At 36.8% G+C, this 19,691-nt stretch overlaps 5 protein-coding genes across 6 annotated transcripts; 3 read left to right on the top strand and 2 right to left on the bottom strand.

The window, feature by feature from the left end:
- Positions 1 to 785: 785 nt before the first annotated feature.
- LOC104707643 (uncharacterized) lies at positions 786 to 2,287 on the top strand. Its single transcript, XM_019229124.2, has 4 exons — positions 786 to 1,074; positions 1,314 to 1,595; positions 1,681 to 1,830; positions 1,914 to 2,287. Exons 2-4 carry the CDS (start codon positions 1,574 to 1,576, stop codon positions 2,210 to 2,212), a joined length of 471 nt encoding a protein of 156 aa, XP_019084669.1. The 5' UTR covers positions 786 to 1,074; positions 1,314 to 1,573; the 3' UTR covers positions 2,213 to 2,287.
- A 623-nt stretch (positions 2,288 to 2,910) lies between these two features.
- Positions 2,911 to 8,152, top strand: LOC104707640 (uncharacterized). Of its 2 annotated transcripts, none has more exons than XR_015564133.1 (14): positions 2,911 to 3,019; positions 3,222 to 5,003; positions 5,285 to 5,378; positions 5,835 to 5,942; positions 6,111 to 6,181; positions 6,324 to 6,415; positions 6,500 to 6,559; positions 6,638 to 6,850; positions 6,944 to 7,020; positions 7,106 to 7,175; positions 7,251 to 7,374; positions 7,472 to 7,538; positions 7,662 to 7,766; positions 7,886 to 8,152. XR_015564133.1 is itself a non-coding variant. In XM_010424019.3 (14 exons), exons 2-14 carry the CDS (start codon positions 3,248 to 3,250, stop codon positions 8,005 to 8,007), a joined length of 2,949 nt encoding a protein of 982 aa, XP_010422321.2. In that variant the 5' UTR covers positions 2,911 to 3,019; positions 3,222 to 3,247; the 3' UTR covers positions 8,008 to 8,152. The 2 variants fall into 2 exon arrangements, 1 of the variants encoding a protein (XP_010422321.2); XM_010424019.3 differs by having other exon boundaries at positions 7,261 to 7,374.
- Positions 8,153 to 8,271: 119 nt separating this feature from the next.
- LOC104707641 (cardiolipin synthase (CMP-forming)) lies at positions 8,272 to 10,681 on the top strand. The gene is made up of 8 exons (XM_010424020.3): positions 8,272 to 8,854; positions 8,936 to 9,002; positions 9,105 to 9,179; positions 9,308 to 9,359; positions 9,756 to 9,841; positions 9,981 to 10,055; positions 10,142 to 10,236; positions 10,345 to 10,681. The coding sequence occupies exons 1-8, from the start codon at positions 8,376 to 8,378 to the stop codon at positions 10,436 to 10,438; spliced, it is 1,023 nt and encodes a 340-aa protein (XP_010422322.1). The 5' UTR covers positions 8,272 to 8,375; the 3' UTR covers positions 10,439 to 10,681.
- Positions 10,682 to 10,845: 164 nt separating this feature from the next.
- LOC104707639 (derlin-2.2) lies at positions 10,846 to 12,800 on the bottom strand. Its single transcript, XM_010424018.2, has 6 exons — positions 12,465 to 12,800; positions 12,244 to 12,343; positions 11,723 to 11,937; positions 11,552 to 11,635; positions 11,410 to 11,463; positions 10,846 to 11,318 (listed from the first exon to the last, which is right to left on the bottom strand). The coding sequence occupies exons 1-6, from the start codon at positions 12,561 to 12,563 to the stop codon at positions 11,136 to 11,138; spliced, it is 735 nt and encodes a 244-aa protein (XP_010422320.1). The 5' UTR covers positions 12,564 to 12,800; the 3' UTR covers positions 10,846 to 11,135.
- Positions 12,801 to 13,188: 388 nt separating this feature from the next.
- On the bottom strand, positions 13,189 to 17,906 carry LOC104707637 (K(+) efflux antiporter 3, chloroplastic). The gene is made up of 18 exons (XM_010424017.3): positions 17,462 to 17,906; positions 16,996 to 17,334; positions 16,805 to 16,906; positions 16,635 to 16,715; positions 16,304 to 16,405; positions 16,079 to 16,156; positions 15,899 to 15,967; positions 15,681 to 15,731; positions 15,437 to 15,550; positions 15,242 to 15,343; positions 15,023 to 15,157; positions 14,751 to 14,932; positions 14,514 to 14,649; positions 14,355 to 14,426; positions 14,180 to 14,275; positions 13,929 to 14,090; positions 13,753 to 13,842; positions 13,189 to 13,674 (listed from the first exon to the last, which is right to left on the bottom strand). The coding sequence occupies exons 1-18, from the start codon at positions 17,510 to 17,512 to the stop codon at positions 13,315 to 13,317; spliced, it is 2,322 nt and encodes a 773-aa protein (XP_010422319.1). The 5' UTR covers positions 17,513 to 17,906; the 3' UTR covers positions 13,189 to 13,314.
- Between the last annotated feature and the right edge of the window lie 1,785 nt (positions 17,907 to 19,691).

The raw sequence follows: 19,691 nt of genomic DNA, 5'->3' as shown, positions 1-19,691 counted from the left end.
TAAGACAAGATAAAAATGTAATAATCAAATCATCTAATAAGGTATATAAGAACAAAATACAAATTTAATTAAGTAAAAACATAATATAATATGAATGCATGCATGCAACATGAATTTGTTTATGTCTTAACTCTAAGCTTACATGTACATGCATAAAAACCATACATTATATTATTTTAAGGTTACCACTTAGCAAATAAAGCAAAATGTGAATTCAACATTTCATGACTTAATTCCTTGCATTTTTTTCCAACAAATTGTTGTCATTAGTCAATACCAGCTTTTACCGGTAAATTTACGCGTGAAATTAATTTCTCACTCAGCCAACATAACATATTTATGTTGTTCAGTTGAGCACCATGTGTAGTGCTCTCAAGTCCATCTTTTTGTACATTAAATGTAGGCTAGAATATTATTTCGCATTTATATGCTCGACGACTTTTATAAGATAAAAGAATCGTAGTGTCCAATTCCAACATAACATACGTCATACAATGTAACATAACAGGACCAATTTGTGATAGACCTCTCGGTTCTGGAGTAGCTGCTGGTCAGATAGCACCTCCTTTGGACACTTCGCAACTCTTCCTGAATAACAAAACACACAAAAGGTTCTAGTATAAGATATCTCAACAAGGCCCATATACAATAAAGCAGGCCTGTTAAAAGTGTGTCGGTTTAATTCGATGGAATTAGTTTTAATGGGCCACAAATACAGAAGATCCACTAAATTTCGTTCACAGGGGACACAACTATATAGCCTTTATGCTAAATTAGGGTAAAGTAGTCTCTTAGTTTTGGCCGCCTCTCTTTTCTGTCCTGTTCTCCCTTTTTTTTTTGTTTTTCTTCTCTCGTGTTTTGTTATGTTTGATTGTTTTCTTCTCGACTTTACGCTTGATGTTGTATGATCTAGACTATGTAATAGCAAAAATGATTGGGTGGGATTATGAAAATACTTAAAGAAATTTAAGCGTTTTTTTTTTAAGTATTATCGTAATCCCACCAAATTATATTTACTGTTATGTAATCCGGATGGGCCATCAATACATACTAACGCAAAACAATTAAACAAAGGTAAAAACGAACGACTCCTTCCAGCCATTTATAAGTTTTAGTTGATTGATTTGGATCTTGGATTTAAAAAGTTACAACATTATTTCTATTTTTATTTTATTTTCTACGGATTTAAAGAACACTAATAATCAAAATAATAATAATATTGGTATCGTTTGTAAAATCTCGTACTTAAAAACTAATTATATGAAAAAAATAACACGAAAAGAAGCGTAATTTTCTTAATTTAATTAATTCAGCCATGTGGAATCGCCGCCGACAGTTCTTTCCCGTCGAAATATTTCTTAGCAACGACGTCGTTGGAAATATTTCTTAGCAAGCCCATTAATAATGAATCAGGCCTGTTAATAGCCCATACAGTTTTATATGTTCTCAAAAAGAAAAAAACACATTAAACCCTACAACCGCCGTAGCGATCGAATCCCAACCTTTGCTCACTCAGTGTACGCCACTCTCGTCACGTCTGCTCCTATTCCGACGCCTTTCTCCGATCAAATCCATGTTCAGTAACGAATTCGCCGGTAAAACTTTGTATCTATCAACTTTCTCGTATTATTTTTTGCTGTTTGAAATTTCAATCTTATATGAGTTATCTCCGTTCCGCAGAGGCTAAGGCAGTGGTCTTCTGGGACGTCGATGACTACAAGATCCCTGATGGTCTAGATGCTGGCGAGGTTTCGAAGAACATCAAAGCAGCAGCACTTGCGGATAATGTGTTTGTCTCCGCTGGAATCAAGCTCAAACGCGTATCAGAAGGTGAGATAAAACATTCACATAACGCTCTCTTTTTGTTAATAATTTGTTACTTAGGTGTTGTTTGTGATGTGATGTGGTTACAGGATCGAAAGGAAAGGATAGTTCGAGAGATCTAGCTATTCACTCTCGCATGTGGTTGTGGACTATTGACAATGTTGATGAATCATCAACGATAATGGTGATCTCAGATAACCTCTTTGACGGCACTGTGGAGAAGTTTAAAGAGATGAATCACAATGTTGTTTGGAGAAGCCTATCAGCTGAGGGGAAACCTATCGCCCACACCAGAGGAGGAAGAAGAAGCTCAGAACGTGATGACCATGTTTGTTCTGGATGCGTCAATCCAACTTTTTTAGTTGATCCTTTTGTGAAAAGTCTCTAGCTGTGTCCTGTGTGTGTGTTTGTATGGAAACATTGACGCTTTATCTTTAATCTCAAACCTAGATTTCCAAATGCATACACATGAGCAAACAATCATAGGGGCAAGTTTGTTCACTCAGATGTTACTATAGAAAGAGCAAAGACATCATCTCTAATTTGAGACTTATTAGTTTTAGTCTCTCTATTCGATTGCTGGCTTCGTGATGCTTCTTAACGAGAGAGTTCTAGTATTGTTGAGCAAGCTGTGTAAGTGAAGTCGTCATGTTCTTGATTTGAAAGTAAATAGTTCTGGCTTGAAAACCATTAACTTTGCATTGCACCTCAATGTGATCGGATAATTTGTTAACTAGATGATTCTTATTGGCAATTTGATTCCTTTGCCTAAATCCTCTAGCTGATATAGGCTTCTCTCAAAACAACATTGTAGAACAACAAAACTCATTTACTGTACCCTCTTTGTACAGTCAGGCGTATGAGTTATGATGACTAAACCGGTTCAGGTTATAGAAAAGATTTGTTGCTGAGATTGGTTTCGACTCAAGAAAACATAATTGGTTTAATCGGAGATATAAGTTCGATTCACGACGAGTTCATTGCTTGATAGGCTTTGTTTTCCTAAAAACACATATTAATGGGCTTTATAATTTCGGCCCAACTGTTACTGTTCTTTAGTACTTAATTAGGCTCTGTGATTATTTTGATGATATTTGAGTGTTCGTTCGTTCCCATTTTCCCAGAGAGAGCAAGCGGAAGGAGTACGAAAAGGCAGTGTAATCACATCACCGGAGAACTCCTTTAGCGAAAGAAGGTACATTCCATTTCTGTAAAAAAAGCAAGTTTTATTTTACAAACCCGTTGTTTCATTTTCATTGTTTAGTTAGGGTTTATGTTTCCTCTTTCAATTGAGTGTACCGTACCCCTGCTAAAAAAAAGTGATCTTGTTTGATACGGAGATTTCTAGGGTTTTTTTGTTGTGTGTGTAATTTTAAGGGTTTTGTTGTGATTATCAGCTCCTGCTGTGCTTGGACATCGCCAAATGGAAAACCCTAGTAAAAGACAGAAGTGCCGTACACAACAAGATGTGGGGGATTCAAGTTCACCTGGTTTGTGGCTTGAAGATAATACGATGCGTGTGGGATTGTGTTTTAAAGATATATCTGAGCTGAAGAAGGCAGTGGACTGGTGGTCCATTAAGAGGCAGCGAAAATGTTTACTGATTAGAGAGATGGACAAGGACAGGTATGCCTTTGAGTGTCTGAGATGGGGATGCAAGTGGTCAATTCGTGCTTCTCGAATAAAAGAAGACGGTCTTTTGAAGATAACTAAGTGTACTGGTCCACATACTTGTCGCCCTAAATATGCATCAGAATTTAAAGTCAAGTTTATAGATTGTGAGATTGAACGTGCGGTCAGGGTACAGCCCATGGTCTCAGTTGCAGAGTTAGATAAGTTGTGGGAAGAAAAACATGGCTATTCCCTTGATGGAGTGGAGGAGGTGGACAATGATGCAAAAGGAGTTTTGCGGGCTGCCAAAGAGAAAGCTATCAAAAGAGTCTTTGGAGACTGGGATAAGAGTTTCGGGTTCATACCCAAGTTAATGTCTGCGCTTCAGTCTTCTAATGGCCTGCTCGTGGACTGGCAATATGATTCTCTGCCTAATACTGAGCACGCCTCTTCCCGTGGTGTGTTTTGGGCATTTCCACAGTCGATCCAAGGGTTCCAGCACTGTAGACCTCTGATCGTGGTGGACACCAAAAACTTGGGAGGTAAATACAAAATGAAGCTGATGATTGCCTCTGCGTTTGATGCAGCCAACCAATATTTTCCTCTTGCCTTTGCGGTTACTAAGGAAGTATCTGTGGATAGCTGGCGCTGGTTTCTCACTAGTATCAGAGACAAGGTAACACAGAGGCAAGGCATTTGCCTTATCTCCAGTCCGGACCCGGACATAGTCACTGTTATTAACGAACCCGGGTCTCAGTGGAAAGAGCCCTGGGCTTATCACAGGTTCTGTCTGGATCATCTTTGCTCCCAACTCCAGAGCGTTTCTTCAGACTACGACCACAATATGGAGTATCTTGTGGGTAAGGCTGGGTCCTCAAGTAAGAAGGAAGAATTTGATTCATACATGTTGGAGATCAAAGAGAAGAATCCAGAAGCTTGGAAATGGTTAGACCAAATCCCTCCACATCAGTGGGCTCTGGTTCATGACAGTGGTAGTCGGAGATACGGAATCATGAGGATAAAAACTCAATTTCTCTTTGCTGTCTGTAAAAGATTTCCGAAAGCTGCGATGGCAGGGGGTGTGATGCTTCTGTTTGGTGAACTGAGAGATGCTTTTGAGGAGACTTTTAGCCGTACCCGTGGTATGGTTCACCGTGGCGATGTGTACACAGACCTTGTCATGGAGAAGTTTGACGAGTTCAAGAAAGATTCCACTACTTGCGTTATAACGACATTGGAAAGAGATGCGTATCAGGTCTCAACGGCCTCGAAGAAGCAGAAAAGGTATATGGGTAAGGTTAATGTCTCCACCAGTGGGATTGTTCAGCTTAATGAGTCAACTTGCACTTGTGGAAAGTTTCAAAGCAAAAAGTTCCCATGTCTGCACGCTCTAGCTGTCTGTGATAAGCTGAAAATCAACCCGTTGCAGTACGTAGATGACTGTTACACTGTTGAACGGTATCACAAAACGTACGCGGCTGCATTTTCTCCTCTTCCGGAGTTATCAGCTTGGCCTGAAGCTGCTTCTGGAGTTCCAACATTGCTTGCTCCGGTCATAAGCCAGTCAGGTAAGTTTCTGTATATGTACTTGAAACAAATCCGCACTGGTGAACTGAAAAAGTTAGTTAGACAGATTTTAAACAGGGCTGAGGAATTAAGATTATGGTTGGCTTATGTACATTATTAAATGTCTTACTAAATTCTATATATGTAGTTTCTTCTAGCTCTTGACGATTTGGGAAGTACAGTATAGGGTTAAACCGGTTCACGATGTCTATATTATTGTAGCTTTTTGTGTTATTGGAGTCTCCTATGTATCTGACACCATGTTTGTGTTATCTTGTAAAAGGAAAAGATGATGATGATGATTATGATGAGGACGAAGATGATGAAGGTGAATATGAATATGAAGATGAAGAAGAAGAAGATGAGGATGATGAGTGGTAATATTCGAATAAGCAGCTTGTTTTTGCTTATGAGATATAAAATAAGATCAGTAGGATTCCTTGAAGTTTGGGTTTGCTTTACTTCAATGACTTTCTTCTTTTTCTTCACACGTTCAGCTACAATCAACTCCTTCTTTTTAAGATTTTCAGCTGACGACTATCATCAACTGTTTAGAAAATTATTTCCCAAAATTTGCAATTATCGACGCCCTTGCTTAGACCAAAGTTTTGGTTTAAAGATAGAACCCGATTTTGAACTGTAAAGTCAACAAAACAGTAAACCAAATTTGAATTTGAATTGTCGCCGGTCTAATGTATGGGCCAGGCCGTAAGGATTTGGGCTCTATTTTTAACTCTTTTTATTTTTATTTACCGAACTGATAAAATTTTACACGGCTTCTTCTTTACCACTCAACTTGCTTGCGTCTCTGTTTATCTTCCTAATCCGTACAGTGTCTCTTCTCTTCTTTTCTCGAAAGAAAAAATGGAATGGATAAATTCACTGCCCAAAATCGAGCTTCATGCTCATCTCAACGGCTCCATTAGAGACTCAACTCTTCTGTAAGTCCCCCAAAACTATCTTCTTTTTTTTTGCGAGTTTTGTTTGTTAATCTCTATCTTTCGTATCTGCAACTTCTGCAATTGCACTGATCAATTGTGAATGCCCAATTTCGATTCTGAAGTTTTCTTATAAACTGATGATTGGGTTTATTTTCTTTTGATGGACAGAGAGCTTGCTAGGGTTCTTGGTGAGAAAGGTGTTATAGTGTTTGCTGATGTTGAACATGTCATTCAGAAGAGTAAAGTCTTTAATTTTATAATTCGTTTGTGCTATGTTTTGCTGAGTTTGGTGGTCTAATCAAGTGTCACAAGTAGAGTTTCTCATGTTTGGTCTAGAATTCAAAAGGTTTTAAATCTTTATCGTTTGATTGTTTTTTATAGATGGTCGATCTTTGGTTGAAGTCTTCAAGTTGTTTGATTTGATCCACAAGCTTACTACTGATCACAAAACCGTGACAAGAATCACAAGAGAAGTAAAACCCTAGTTTCATTTTTCCATTCATTGATCTGATTTTTGTAAGGTATATCTTGAGACGTAACTGATCTTATCTTGACAGGTTGTAGAAGATTTTGCTTTAGAGAATGTGGTGTATCTTGAGTTAAGAACCACTCCAAAGGTACACAATTTTGCATTACCTTTTGCAATTGTCCTAACTTAGATTTTTGTACATTTGAAATATGGTGTTTGTTTGTAGAGGAATGATTCGATAGGTATGAGTAAACGTTCTTATATGGAAGCGGTAATCGAAGGTCTGAGATCTGTCAGTGAAGTTGATATTGATTTCGTTACGGCATCTGATTCTCAAAAAATGCACAATGTCTGTGATGGAATTGGAAGAAAGAAGATTTACCTTAGGCTTCTTCTTAGTATTGACCGTAGAGAGACAACCGAGTCCGCAATGGAAACTGTAAGTGTTGGCAAAACAAGGAATGCTACTTAAAAAACTTAAAAGTAGTAACGCAGAAAACAGCTCTAACAATCTCCTTTTTTTTCTTAAAAGGTTAAGCTCGCATTGGAAATGAGAGATGTCGGGGTAGTTGGTATCGATCTTTCAGGGAATCCTCTTGTTGGAGAATGGTAACTTCTTTGTAACATTTCTTCATCTACTTAGTCCTTTGTTTCACTTTATGAGTTGCTTCTAACATCTTCCAGAATCTTGTAGGAACACTTTCTTACCTGCATTACAGTTCGCTAAAGACAATGATCTTTACATCACTCTTCACTGTGGAGAGGTATTAACTCTTGACAACTCCACTAAACGATTATCAAATGTTTTTTCTTTTTGTCTACTACTTTCTCCATCTTAGTGCATTGTAGGTCCCCAATCCAAAAGAAATCCAATCCATGCTTGATTTCAAACCGCATCGAGTTGGCCATGCTTGTTTCTTCAGAGATGAAGATTTTACAAAAGTGAAATCTTTCCGGATTCCGGTAATAGCTTACATTTACAATTGTTCTTTGTTTCACATCACTTATGAATCTAATAACAATATTCTAAACGATTCAACATTCCTCTATTGTTTTGCAGATTGAGATATGTCTAACATCCAACATTGTAACCAAATCGATATCTTCCATCGATATACACCATTTCGGTTAGACGTTCTCTTTTGCCTTGCTTCCCATTCTCCTTTGTCTACTTTTTCGTTGCATTGAAGCTAAAAATCAAAGGAAGTGGGATCTTGACACGATCTTCTTCTTAATCTTGATCTTAACAGCTGATCTCTACAAGGCAAAACATCCATTGATTCTATGCACTGATGACTTTGGGGTATTTTCCACAAGCCTCTCCAATGAGTACGCTCTCGCTGTTCGTTCTTTTGGTGAGTTCCAGAACCTGAGCTCAAATCCCAACAGTTACAGAGCTTTTCTGATTCTTGAGTCTGGTGGTTTATAGTTTACATTGTCAAGAATCTAAAGTTGTGCTTTTTTCTCTATGAAGGTCTTAGTAAAAGAGAAACATTTGCATTGGCTAGAACCGCTATAGACGCAACGTTTGCAGAAGATGAAGTCAAGCAACAACTTAGGTTGGTTTATGATTCAGCCTCGCCACAGTATGTTTAGTGGCCACAGATATTACCGGTTTACTTTATTTTGTTGGTTTACACCAAATCGGACAAAAGATGTTTTGGTTCATTGGTTGGTTCGAATTTAAATTTATTCGTTTCAAATTTTCGGTTATACCATTTTTATAGAAATTTTTTGATTATTTCGGTTCTTATCCCGGTTCGGTACATATTAAATCGGCTGATCTCGCCACGTGTACCAAAAGCATCCACGTGTTTCATTAATGTTTACACGTGACATAAGTCAAAACCCTCACAAGCAGCGAAAACCTAGTCGCCTCTGTGATTAGAAATTCGAATTCCAAAGTTAATCAAAATTAAAAATTAGAATTAATGAGGAAGACGAAAACGAAGCTTTGTTGATCAATGGCGTTTTACAGATCCTTCAGAAAGCTAGTTGAAATCAATCACCGGAAAACAAGACCGTTCTTCACCGCCGCAACCGCTTCTTCACCTTCCGGCGGAACCGTCTCTCTGATCCCACCGCAGTTTTCGCCGTTGTTCCCACACTTCTCACACCGGCTGTCTCCGATTTCGAAATGGTTCGTTCCTCTTCATGGACCTCTCTTCTTGTCTTCTCCTCCTTGGAAACTGCTTCAGTCCGCCACACCTCTGCATTGGCGCGGAAACGGCGCTGTTTTCAAGAAGGTCGAAGCTCTGAATCTTGGATTGGATCGAATTAGAAGAAGAACTAGGTTTCCGAGACAGTTAGGGTTACAGTCTGTGGTGCCAACGGTGGATCCTGACGACTCGAAGGAGGAGAATGGTGGGGTAATCACGAGTTTTGTTAATGTGCCGAATTTGATATCTATGGCGAGATTAGTATCTGGTCCCGCGCTTTGGTGGTAAGTATATAAGTATCTCTTTATCAGAAGAAAGTGTTGGGGAGTGAAGAATCTGAAAACTTGATTGTGGTTGTATTGTAGGATGATCTCGAATGAGATGTATTCTCCTGCTTTCGTAGGCTTAGCTGTTTCTGGAGCTAGTGATTGGGTATTCATCTTTCTCTGTGATTTTTGTTTTAATAGTATTGGGAAGAACCGAAGAAGAACATTGTTTTCAAATCATAATTTTTTGAGATTCTTGATTTTGTAGTTAGATGGTTACATGGCTAGGAGGATGAAGATTAATTCTGTGGTTGGCTCGTACCTTGATCCTCTTGCAGACAAGGTAAATTCTTTTGATCTATTATGGATGTTCTCTGAATGTGTTTAGAGGTTAGGGTTGGTTTCTCTGAAGACATGTGTGAGGTTTCATTTCATCTCAGTTTTCTTGGTTATGCTCGTGTTTAATTTCAGGTTCTCATCGGGTGTGTCGCAGTAGCAATGGTGCAGAAAGATCTCTTACATCGTGAGTATTCTTAAATCTCTCCTACTCCTGGTAGATAATAAGATAGCAGTTACGATCAAAATTTCGGAATATCTAGAGTTGACGAAGTTGAAGGCGGAATTTTCTCTTATATGGAAAATGTGCTTTGATTTACTCTCGAATTGAATGATTTACAACCTTGGGAATTGTATCAGAGTTTTTCTAGTTTTAGTTTCATTCCTTTGATCTCCTTGGAACAGACCTCTTGTAAAGATTGCATGTATTTATATCAAGGGGAAACCGACTAAGTTAACTAAATTAGTTACTGAACTTGGCTGTGTTTGTTAGTTAAGGTAGTCCTAGATTGGAATACTGCCTTAAAAAGCTCTGATACTTAACTCTGTTTTGGTGGATGCATGTGACATTTGTGCTCTAAAGCTGGACTGGTAGGAATTGTGTTGTTACGGGATGTTGCACTCGTCGGTGGTGCAGTTTACCTAAGGGCACTAAACTTGGACTGGAAGGTGAGTTCTTGTAACTTTGAGCTAGACCACTCAACTTATGTCTCTTACTTCGAAACATTGTTGGGCCGCCCAACCATGAGTTAACAAGAACATGAACTGAAATTATTGATGGGAATCATATTGGGCTTGTTTCTTTCAGTGGAAGAGTTGGAGTGATTTCTTCAACCTCGATGGTTCAAGCGCTCAGAAAGTAGAACCATTGTTTATAAGCAAGGTATGATCTCTAGGTGACAGCTTGTTATCATGTTTGCATCTTTGGTATTCGTAACTGGTTAGTTAACGGAACATGTTCATCAACAGGTGAATACAGTTTTCCAGTTGGCTCTAGTCGCTGGTGCACTACTTCAACCCGAGTTTGGGAATCCAGATACCCAGACATGGATCACTTATCTAAGGTAATAGGTCTTTTTCCAATTACCACGCAGCATGGACTAATCACTGCCTTCACTTAAAGTGTGTTATCTGAAAATCTTGTTTGTGGTCTCATTTTGCTTTTTATCCAGCTGGTTAGTTGCTTCAACGACTATGGCTTCAACTGCAGCTTATGGGGTACAATACTGGAAAAAGAGACCTATCTCTATGATTAAGAGATCATAGTGTCCAACGTTTATAAACTCACACGCCGGCCATATATAGAAAGAAGCTTGAACATGTCTTGTTGTTTTCCGGAATACGCAGCTCTCGCTGTTTTCACTGCTAACATCAATATAGAAAAAGACACTAGTTGTTTACAAGAGTTGAACAGAAAAAAAAAAAGTTGTTGTTTACAAGAAGCGTGCGAACTATTGAAAAACGATGTCCTGACTTTTGTCTTGTACAAATGAAAGAGGGATTCGGTCTGTTTTCTTTCCGAGCTTCTGGTAAAGATTTGTCTGAAAATGGGTGATCTAATAAAGTTGAACTTTGTAAGTAAAGTGAATCAGCAAAGATTTGAGAAAAGGCGAATTAGCAAAGTTTTGGATGACGAGTAACACTTGTGATACTTGAGTGCGGAGACAAAGAACTTTGACTTAAAACATTACGACATTTCTGGAGGCTGTGTACAATTTGAGTGTGTCCATATCCATAACCACTTACGAGCGAAGCAAATTTTTATACACAACATGATAAAGAGATGGGAGAAAAAGAGAAGAGACCAAAACACACCCAACTACTAGAAACTAGGGTGTGTTGGTCACAACTCACAAGTCGCGTGTCAGAGTTAATAGACCGTGTAACATCTGCCTTTTTACCATTTATAACTGACCAACAAGCCGAACATTGGTGCTCCGGTTTGGAAAAAGTAAGATCAGAATCAATCTTGGTGGATCTCATCAAATGGTGCAGGAGCAAACCTCACATTTTCAGGCCGTGCAACCACAACTGGTTCATCTGCAAATAGGGCTGTGAGGAATGATGGAGTCTTTAAAGGATGACGGTTAGTCATTCGCGGATAAACCTCAGCCAGAAAGTAGTAAGCGTGACCAGCTATCATACCCTGCAATTGTTGTGGATAGGCTCAAAATTAAGTGGAGGATAAAGATGAAAAGGGATTGGAGAAGAAACTTTTGGATAGTTGAGTAAATTACCAGAAGATCCACCCAAGCACTGGCACCAACAAGGATAGAGAACCCAAGAAGCACCTGCAATGCCGGATTTTGCAGAACATGTTATTTCTTCGTTCTGGTTGTAGTTAAGGGAAAAGAGGGGACGCAAGAAAGTTAAACTCACCCATGGTAGGTAAGCTGCAGTGAAAGTGAACAGACCAAGGAAACTCATGTGAATATAAGGATTTTGTTTGCTCCATACGTAGACCTGTAAAACATAAAAGACTATTAGCTGCTGATATATAGAGATTGACTTAGATTTGTGGGAAAAAAAGGCGGGGTAGAAGTTACCAACCATCATGAAAGTCAATGAGTTGCTGAGAAATATGATTTTAGCAAATGATGCGGACAAGTACGGTATCATTCCACCGATAAGAACAATACCAGTCAAAACAGATGCTCCAAACAGAAGCATGTATAGGAAATCAGCAGTCTTTCCCCTGAAGGAGTTTTCTTCAAGGAGTTTGCAGTATCGGGCAAGAAAGAACATATGGAACATGAAGTCCAAATCTGCCGAAAAAAAAACCAAGAAGGTAATGAAATTTTCGATAATAAGCAATAGCAAACAAGGCAATCAAATGCACGATGCATTCAGTCAAAACACTATTAAAAGCAGAAGCTAAACGTTGTCAGCAACATAGAGCTAGTAATGTGACAAAACACACGGACTAGTCAAGCATGAGATGCAAAAAATTCAACTCAATCTAAAGCTTCTGATACAGTGTGCAACTACAGAGAAAATCCACAAAAGACAGAAACTTGTTCATAAGACAAAAGTAGTTCGTCTTAAAAGAGTTGAGTGGTAAGAAAAAGTACCCATCTTGCGGAAATACAAGAAATTAGTAACGAGACGCCAATATTGGTATTGCTTCACCACAAGGGTAGGATTCAAGTAGAGGTTATACGGAGATATTATCTGCACAAAATCCAAAATACAATGAATCAGCCTAACTAATCTCAAATCAATTCGAACAAAGAAACATTTTAGAAACAGAAACAAAAAAAAAAAAAAAAAAGATTAGGGAATTAGCAAATACATCGAGGGAACATCCGACGGTGGTGATAACAGCAGCCGTGAGATAGGAGCGAGTGATGATCGGCATCTGTTTATACCATTCTTCTACCGCCTGAGCCATATCCTTCGCAATCAACAATTTAAATCGTAACGAAACCCTAGAACTCAAAAGGAAATCTACGAAATTTTTCTTCTTCTTCTTCTTCTTCTTCTTCTTCTTCTCAGGTTTGCAATCAGATTTCAAAATTTTCACGCTAAACAAACGAAATCGATACTGATTGAGAGCTTCTTCTTCATTCGTATATTTTACACAAAATTAATTAAATTAAGAGTTTTGACATTTGCAGTATTTTTGTTTAATTTTGACCGAAGCCGAACGAATTTAAGCGCGTGGTTGATACGAACCAATGATAAGAGGTTAATGACGTCAGTTCTTATATACTTCAAAAAGTTTATAGTTTGCTTAATCGAACCGGAATTTCGTTTTAACAACCTTCAAATCGAACCGAACCGGAATTTAGTTCAATTAAATATAACAAATAAAATTATTTTAGGAGGAATTTTCGATCAATGATTTAAAGTTAATTTCCTATGTTTTCTATTCTTTAAAATCAAAAATTTTTAATGACAATTTAGAAGAATTCATTTGTGGATTATCAAAAACTTTACTATAAATGGCTTTGTTTACACAAATCCACTAGAATTCATGCTAAACAAGTTCATATGCAAAGACCAACACTGGAATATATTCGAATTTTGTATTCTATTAAAATCCAAGAATAGTACTAGATTTTGAGCTAAACCTTGGAATATACAAGAATAATAATCACAGAAGAAAAATGTAAATTCTTTTAGAATTTTGAGCATTTTTTTTACTCTTGAGCTTTATCAGCTTTACCAACAAATCCATTATCTATATTCACAGAATAAGAATCATTCTCAGGCTGACTCAAACCATCTCTTTCTTGAAGAATCTCTGCAGAGTCTGCGTTTGAATCAGAAGCCTTCATTTGCATTGGCTTCATGAGCTGCACCTGTGCAGCTGACTCCACGTTTATATCAGAAGCTTTCATTTGCATTGGCTTCAAATTAACTGCATTGTTTTCATTAGCTGTGATTTCTTCTTGAGCTTGAATCTCCATTGAATCTCTGAAAACTTTGCTCAGAAAGCTTACGTCGTCAGACATTACTCCAAATCCTGTCAACAGCTTCGAACCTAGCTGTAGACTTGTCTGTAAACCAAAACAAAACAAACTCGTTCAGACCAAAATCTCAGTGTTATCTCAAGAATGAGAATCTTTTTTTTGTACCTCTGCATTCTCGAGGATTGCATCTGTGACTCCTACTTTCTTTAGTTCAAGGAGATGCGGTAAATCTTGAGCTCTTGCGTAAATCGGACTCTGTTAATATATATTAAAAGCAATCATCCTCTGGCAATTTCTCAGATGTTTGGTTTTATAAAGGAAGAAAGGAAGAGCCAAATTACCCCGGGGAAGGCAAGACGGAGTCTTTGAACCGCCTCAGTAGTTCTCTTCTTGCCTTTATACATTATCATGATAGCTTTAGGAGATGACACACCTGCAGACTGCAAAACTGATGGTCGAGATCCGTCTCCATACAATATCGGGAAACCTTGTTTCCTTGATTCCTACAAACAAAACCAACATAAAGAAAGAAAGAAACAGTTTAGAATGCCAACAATTTTATCAGATCACTACCAAGTTATCTGTTTCAGACCTTCACTACAGCAGGATTCAGATCAAAACCAATATAAGGCCATCCCACAAGATCACTATCTGAGACCAATGGCGTCGACAAAAAATTGGCAAGCACCTGCAAAAACATATCAACTTGATAAGAATAAGCTACCCCTCAGCACAACTTTTCCAGGAAAGCAAATTATGACTTTTACCTGACCCATTTGTCCAAATCCAATGATGACAATTGATTCACTGACGTCGAAGTTCACATCCTCACCTATTCTCTGCAGAGTTGTCAACAGATTCATGACGACTGCAAAATCTTTATTTGTATATATATAAAGAGCAAAGATAGAAATTTAAAAAGTTACATCTCCAGGATCAAGTTTCTCATCAAGAAAATCGGCAGCTCTTTTGCCAAGTTGGTTAAGATAAGGTGTTAACGCCATAGACAAAACAACTACGATAATGAGCAGCTTGTTCAACTCATTTGGAAGCACTCCTAGCCTGCACAAAAATGATTGTAACAATCATGACCACCTAATTAGTAAGGGACATGTCGAGTCTAATTTTAAGTTTAAAGAATTTTGAACAGTTAGAAAAGAAACCTGTTGGCTAAAGAGAACACAACAAATGCGAATTCCCCTCCTTGGGAAAGAAGAAAACCAATTCTTACGCTTTCTTGTAATGTGAGACCAACTCGGGGACCGATTGCGGTTATGATAAGTGTTTTGATCACAATCAGACCACCCAAGAGTGAGAGAACATTAGGCCATTCTCGAAACAAAACCTGCAAAAAGATTTTAACCACATGAACATGGCTAAGAAATGTTTCATATGTTTCACCGGAAACCATATGCAATGCAATATAACACTTTACCTCCATGTCAATAGAAGTTCCTGTGGTCACAAAGAATAAACCAAGTAGTAACCCTCTAAACGGCCTAATATCAGCTTCTATTTGTGTTCGGAAATTTGTTTCCGCTAGAAGTGCACCAGCAAGAAAAGCTCCAAGCTTCAAATTAAAATACTGAGTTAGGACATTAAAGTGAGGATTTTAGATGGAATTTATTTTTTTGAAAAGGGAATTAATTCAAACCGTATCGCTGAAACCAAGCTTTTGAGTCAGAAGTGAAGTCCCAGCAACTGTGAGAAGGCATAGGGCAACAAAAGCTTCAGAGCTTCTGGTTTCTGCAACAACCTGTAATATTGTTTTGGGCTTAGTATTAAGCTCTGCACCAAATAATACAGCGGAAAGGGTTTTGTAAAGTTACAAGGACACGAAATAACTTACATCGAAAATTCTACGGAGAAAGAACTTTCCTCCAAGAGAGAGAATGCCCAACCCACCAAGAGCCTTTGCACTTTCTTTTGCAAGCTCCGGCCATATACTTTCCCCACCAAGATTCTTGCAAAATTATGGAGATTCAGATATTAAGTGCAAAGGTTTACTATATACTAATAAAAGTTTAATGCATCTTTTATAGTTTGTCTAAAAAATACTCCATAAAAGCTCAAAAAGTCGATAGCCAAGTTACCTGGCTTTCCAACACCGGAAGAACGACTAGTAACGGTACAACAGCTATATCCTGCAAACAATGGGAGAAGTAAGGGAAAAGTTTTTCTAATTCAGGAGTTTGCACAAGATTTTTGCATATCTTGGATGATATTTCAAAACACATATTTTCATAACTTATGAGTATCGGCTAACAAGTCATAGAATAGAATACAGGGATTAAATCAGGATAAGCAAAACCTGTAGAAGAAGAATTCCCAAGGTTGCTGAGCCAAATCTTGTAGGGAGCTCACCTTTTTCTGCAAGAAGCTATACACTTCGAAATTGTCAGTAGAAATATACTAAATTCTTGATTGAGTTTGCCTCTTCTCCTTACCAATGTACAAATATGACTTAAAGGTCTTGCAACTGTGCTAATACCTGTAGAACAAAAGCTGAAGATGACAATGAAAGAGCAGCGCCAATGACTACGGCCTCATCAATGCTTCTAATGTTGACCTGGAGTTTTACAGAAAGTATAGATCATACTAGCATATATCTTAAAAAGTCCAGCATAAAGCATCTGAGATTGGGAAAACATGCGTCTCCTAAAATTATAAAAACATGGAACAAAATCTTAAGAACACCCCAAGTGAAAAGTCTTACCAAGTCATTCCTTGAATGAAAAAGGAATTCAAGAATTCGTGTTCCTATGGCTCCATTAGGTGGGAGTTCAAAAGCAGTGAATGCAAGCGTGCATAACAAAACCTTTAAAAACAAGGAAAAGGGTCAATGTAAGGTAACGTTAAACAAATGATGTATGACACTAACATCTTTGCAAACAATGATATAGCAATTGTGATATGGTCTATAAAATTTCATAACAAAGCCTTAGAGATTATTGACTCTTGAGATGTTAATCTGACAGAAGTGAAGATATAAGAAGAAATGTAAACAGTTTAAGACAAACCAAAGAACTTTTTTCTAAGGTCCAAACCTGAGTTAGTCCCATGCCAAAAGCATATTTTGCGAGAGCTTTCAGACGTGCAAGTGAAAGCTCTAGACCCATCTCAAAGAGCTGCCAAATATAATCAGGAAAATCCCAGTCATTACCACTTATTCAAATGCGTAAAGCTTTTCTGTCAACGAAATGAATCAAATGCTCACCAGGAAAAGAATCCCCCATTCCGAAAGAACTTTAACATCTGTGAGATTTCTAATCAAACCAAATTGATTGAGGACAACACCAGCAAAGAAGAAACCAAGTATCTGGGACACCATCAAAACTACAAATGTTATCGCCAAGTAGTTTATAACCGAGACTATAAACTAACCCCATGTAGTATATTATGTTATACCGGACTGGCTTTGAGGACTCTGAATGCAGGGACAATAATAACAGTGACCATCAAGAAGGTCAAAGTATCGAATCCAAGATCGTTGATTACATCAACAGCACTTGCTACATCATAAGTTTGTACCACTCTCCTCCCGGAAGATTCAGACCATCTACCTTGGAAATAGAATCTTCTAGAAGTATCCAAAAAAACCCTTCTTTTAACTAAATCTGTACCCACAAAAGAATGCAACTTGAACCCACAGTTTACGCCTTCCGAATACACAGGCACACACGACGATTTCACCGTGAAAACACAATGCTTGAATCGACCACTGTGTTGTTTAATCATCTCATACCCCTGCAATCGAATCAAACCCCACTAAAATCAGAACCCAAGATTCAACAAACAGTAATCACTGTCACCAATATCAAGAAGAAGTGATTTTTATCCAAGTCAGCCGGAGAAGAAAGAAGGAGAAATATACCTTGGGAGAGGGGCAACAAGAGATGGACCCTAACATAGTACTAATTGCCATTTTTGAGATGAAATCCACAGAACTAAAAAAAAGAGCCTAAAGGCAATTACTTTTGTCACCCATAAACCCTAAAGACTCAAACTTTTAATTTTTCAGATAATAACAATAGTACAGAACAAATACACCGATGAAGAAATTGACTAAAGCTAAGGAAGACAATAGACCACGTCAGAGACGAGAACACCTTGCGTGTATTCTCGCCAGATATACGATTCTATATACGTATACATGCATAGGGAGTGAGAAAGGAGGGAAATTTTCAAGTCTAGAGAGATAAAAGATTCATTTTTTTTTTTTTAAATCTCATTATTTTTTGTGGATAAAACTAAAGAAGTCACTGATAATGAAGCGTCGTTACAAGCCACACAGACAGATTCTGATTGTAGAAGAAGACAATCCTTTTGGTTCTTCTGTTGTTCACACTTAAACCGGTAACCGGTTATTGGTCCGGTTTAGTAAACGGCTACTATACTTGCACGTGCCATTATGTTTTGTGTTTTTTTCTTTCACGGGCTGAACTTTTTGTTCGGTGGGCCTCTTATGAGCTCACCATTTTTTTGATTATGTGGAAACAATTGTTTAAAAAGTTTGAAGAACATCAAGAAATGTATTATATTCTGATTTTTTTTCATATCTTTTCTCATATTTGCTCAAGATTGACATCAGCTTTAAATGATTTTTTTGGGGGTTTAAACATAAAAGTTGAATATAGTTGTGAGATCAACTAGTAAAGACATATGTTAAAGTTATCAAAGGTTGTGAGTTCGAGTTTTCTGGTGTCTTATTTTTTTGAAAACATTAAAAGCACAGCATCAAAACGATATCATTTGTAGTAGATGATCTCACTTCCTTAAACACGTGTTATCTAAATCAGTTTCCCTTAATGTTGACTAATAACTAGTAATGTGGACTCTGAAATCGATATATTTTATAACATTTGTGCATGACATTTAAATTTTATTTAAATTTAGATATAAATTTTCATTGTGTAATTTGTACATTTGTATAAGACATTAATACTCATAAATTGCCCTTTTCCCAATTATGATCACCGAGAGGGAATCGCGGAAGAGAACTTGAGACAACAATGTTTAAGACATGGCCGAGATGTCCATCACATTTTGCGCAAGTGATCTCATATCTTAATCTAGCTCTCTCCTCCTGCAACAACATTGTTTTAAAAGTCTTCGTCATTTGACTAGCTAGGATTCGTAAAGTATTAATTTGTGCTAATGACGATATTGTGTTATCATCGTTCATACATATGAAATCATATCCGAATATTGAAGAAAAAAATTAATCGTTATTTTAATACAGAAGTAAAAGATTTGGGAGATTTTTATAAATACACCAAATCTTATAAAATATTTGAAAACTACACTTAATATTATAGTTATTTGAAAACTACATATTTTGAAATGAAAATAGACAGAAATATTCTTATTATTAAATAATTTTAACAATTAAATAAAATAAGAAAAACTTAATTTATATTTAAAAATAATTAAACTTTAAAAATAAAATACTTTTAAAAATGGTTAAATTCGAAATAAATTATTTAATAAATAAAATTAAAACGAAAACCTATTTATTATATTTTAAATAATGATTACATGAATCAATTTTTGATCTTATAATTTTGAATAAAAAAAGAAGAATTTAAATATTTTTGTTGATATTATTTAGATTTAAATTTATTTTAAAATAAATAATTCAAGATTATACAATTTATAATATATATATATCAATATTTTAGACTTATTTTAATCAATGTTGATTTATTTACAATGTCGACTTTTTGAACAATCGTTTTGTTTTTTACTTCTATTGACTCAATTATCTTTGTCATCAACTTATATTTAAACAGTTGACTTATGTTATGGCTAGTAGATTTTTAACATAGTCGATTTCTTTAATGGTTGACATTTTTTTTTTGTTCATCGATTTATATTTGTTTTTTGTTGATTTGTTTATTTATTGTTGACTTATTACATTCTACGTTGATTTATTAATAAGGTCGATATTTTGAATGGTTGACTTAAGTTTAATTTTTGTCGACTTATTTAATTTTCCATCGATTTATTTTAAAACTGTCGACACTTTTTTTTTGTTTGATTGTTTTTTTTACATAGTCGACTTTTGATGATGTTGCCTTGTTTGTTTTGTTTGTTGACTTATA

The sequence above is a fragment of the Camelina sativa genome, chromosome 8 (genome assembly GCF_030686135.1).
Source record: "Camelina sativa cultivar CO46 ecotype springtype chromosome 8, ASM3068613v1".
NCBI classification, from domain to species: Eukaryota; Viridiplantae; Streptophyta; class Magnoliopsida; order Brassicales; family Brassicaceae; genus Camelina; species Camelina sativa.
This window is presented reverse-complemented; position numbering and strand designations above follow the sequence as displayed.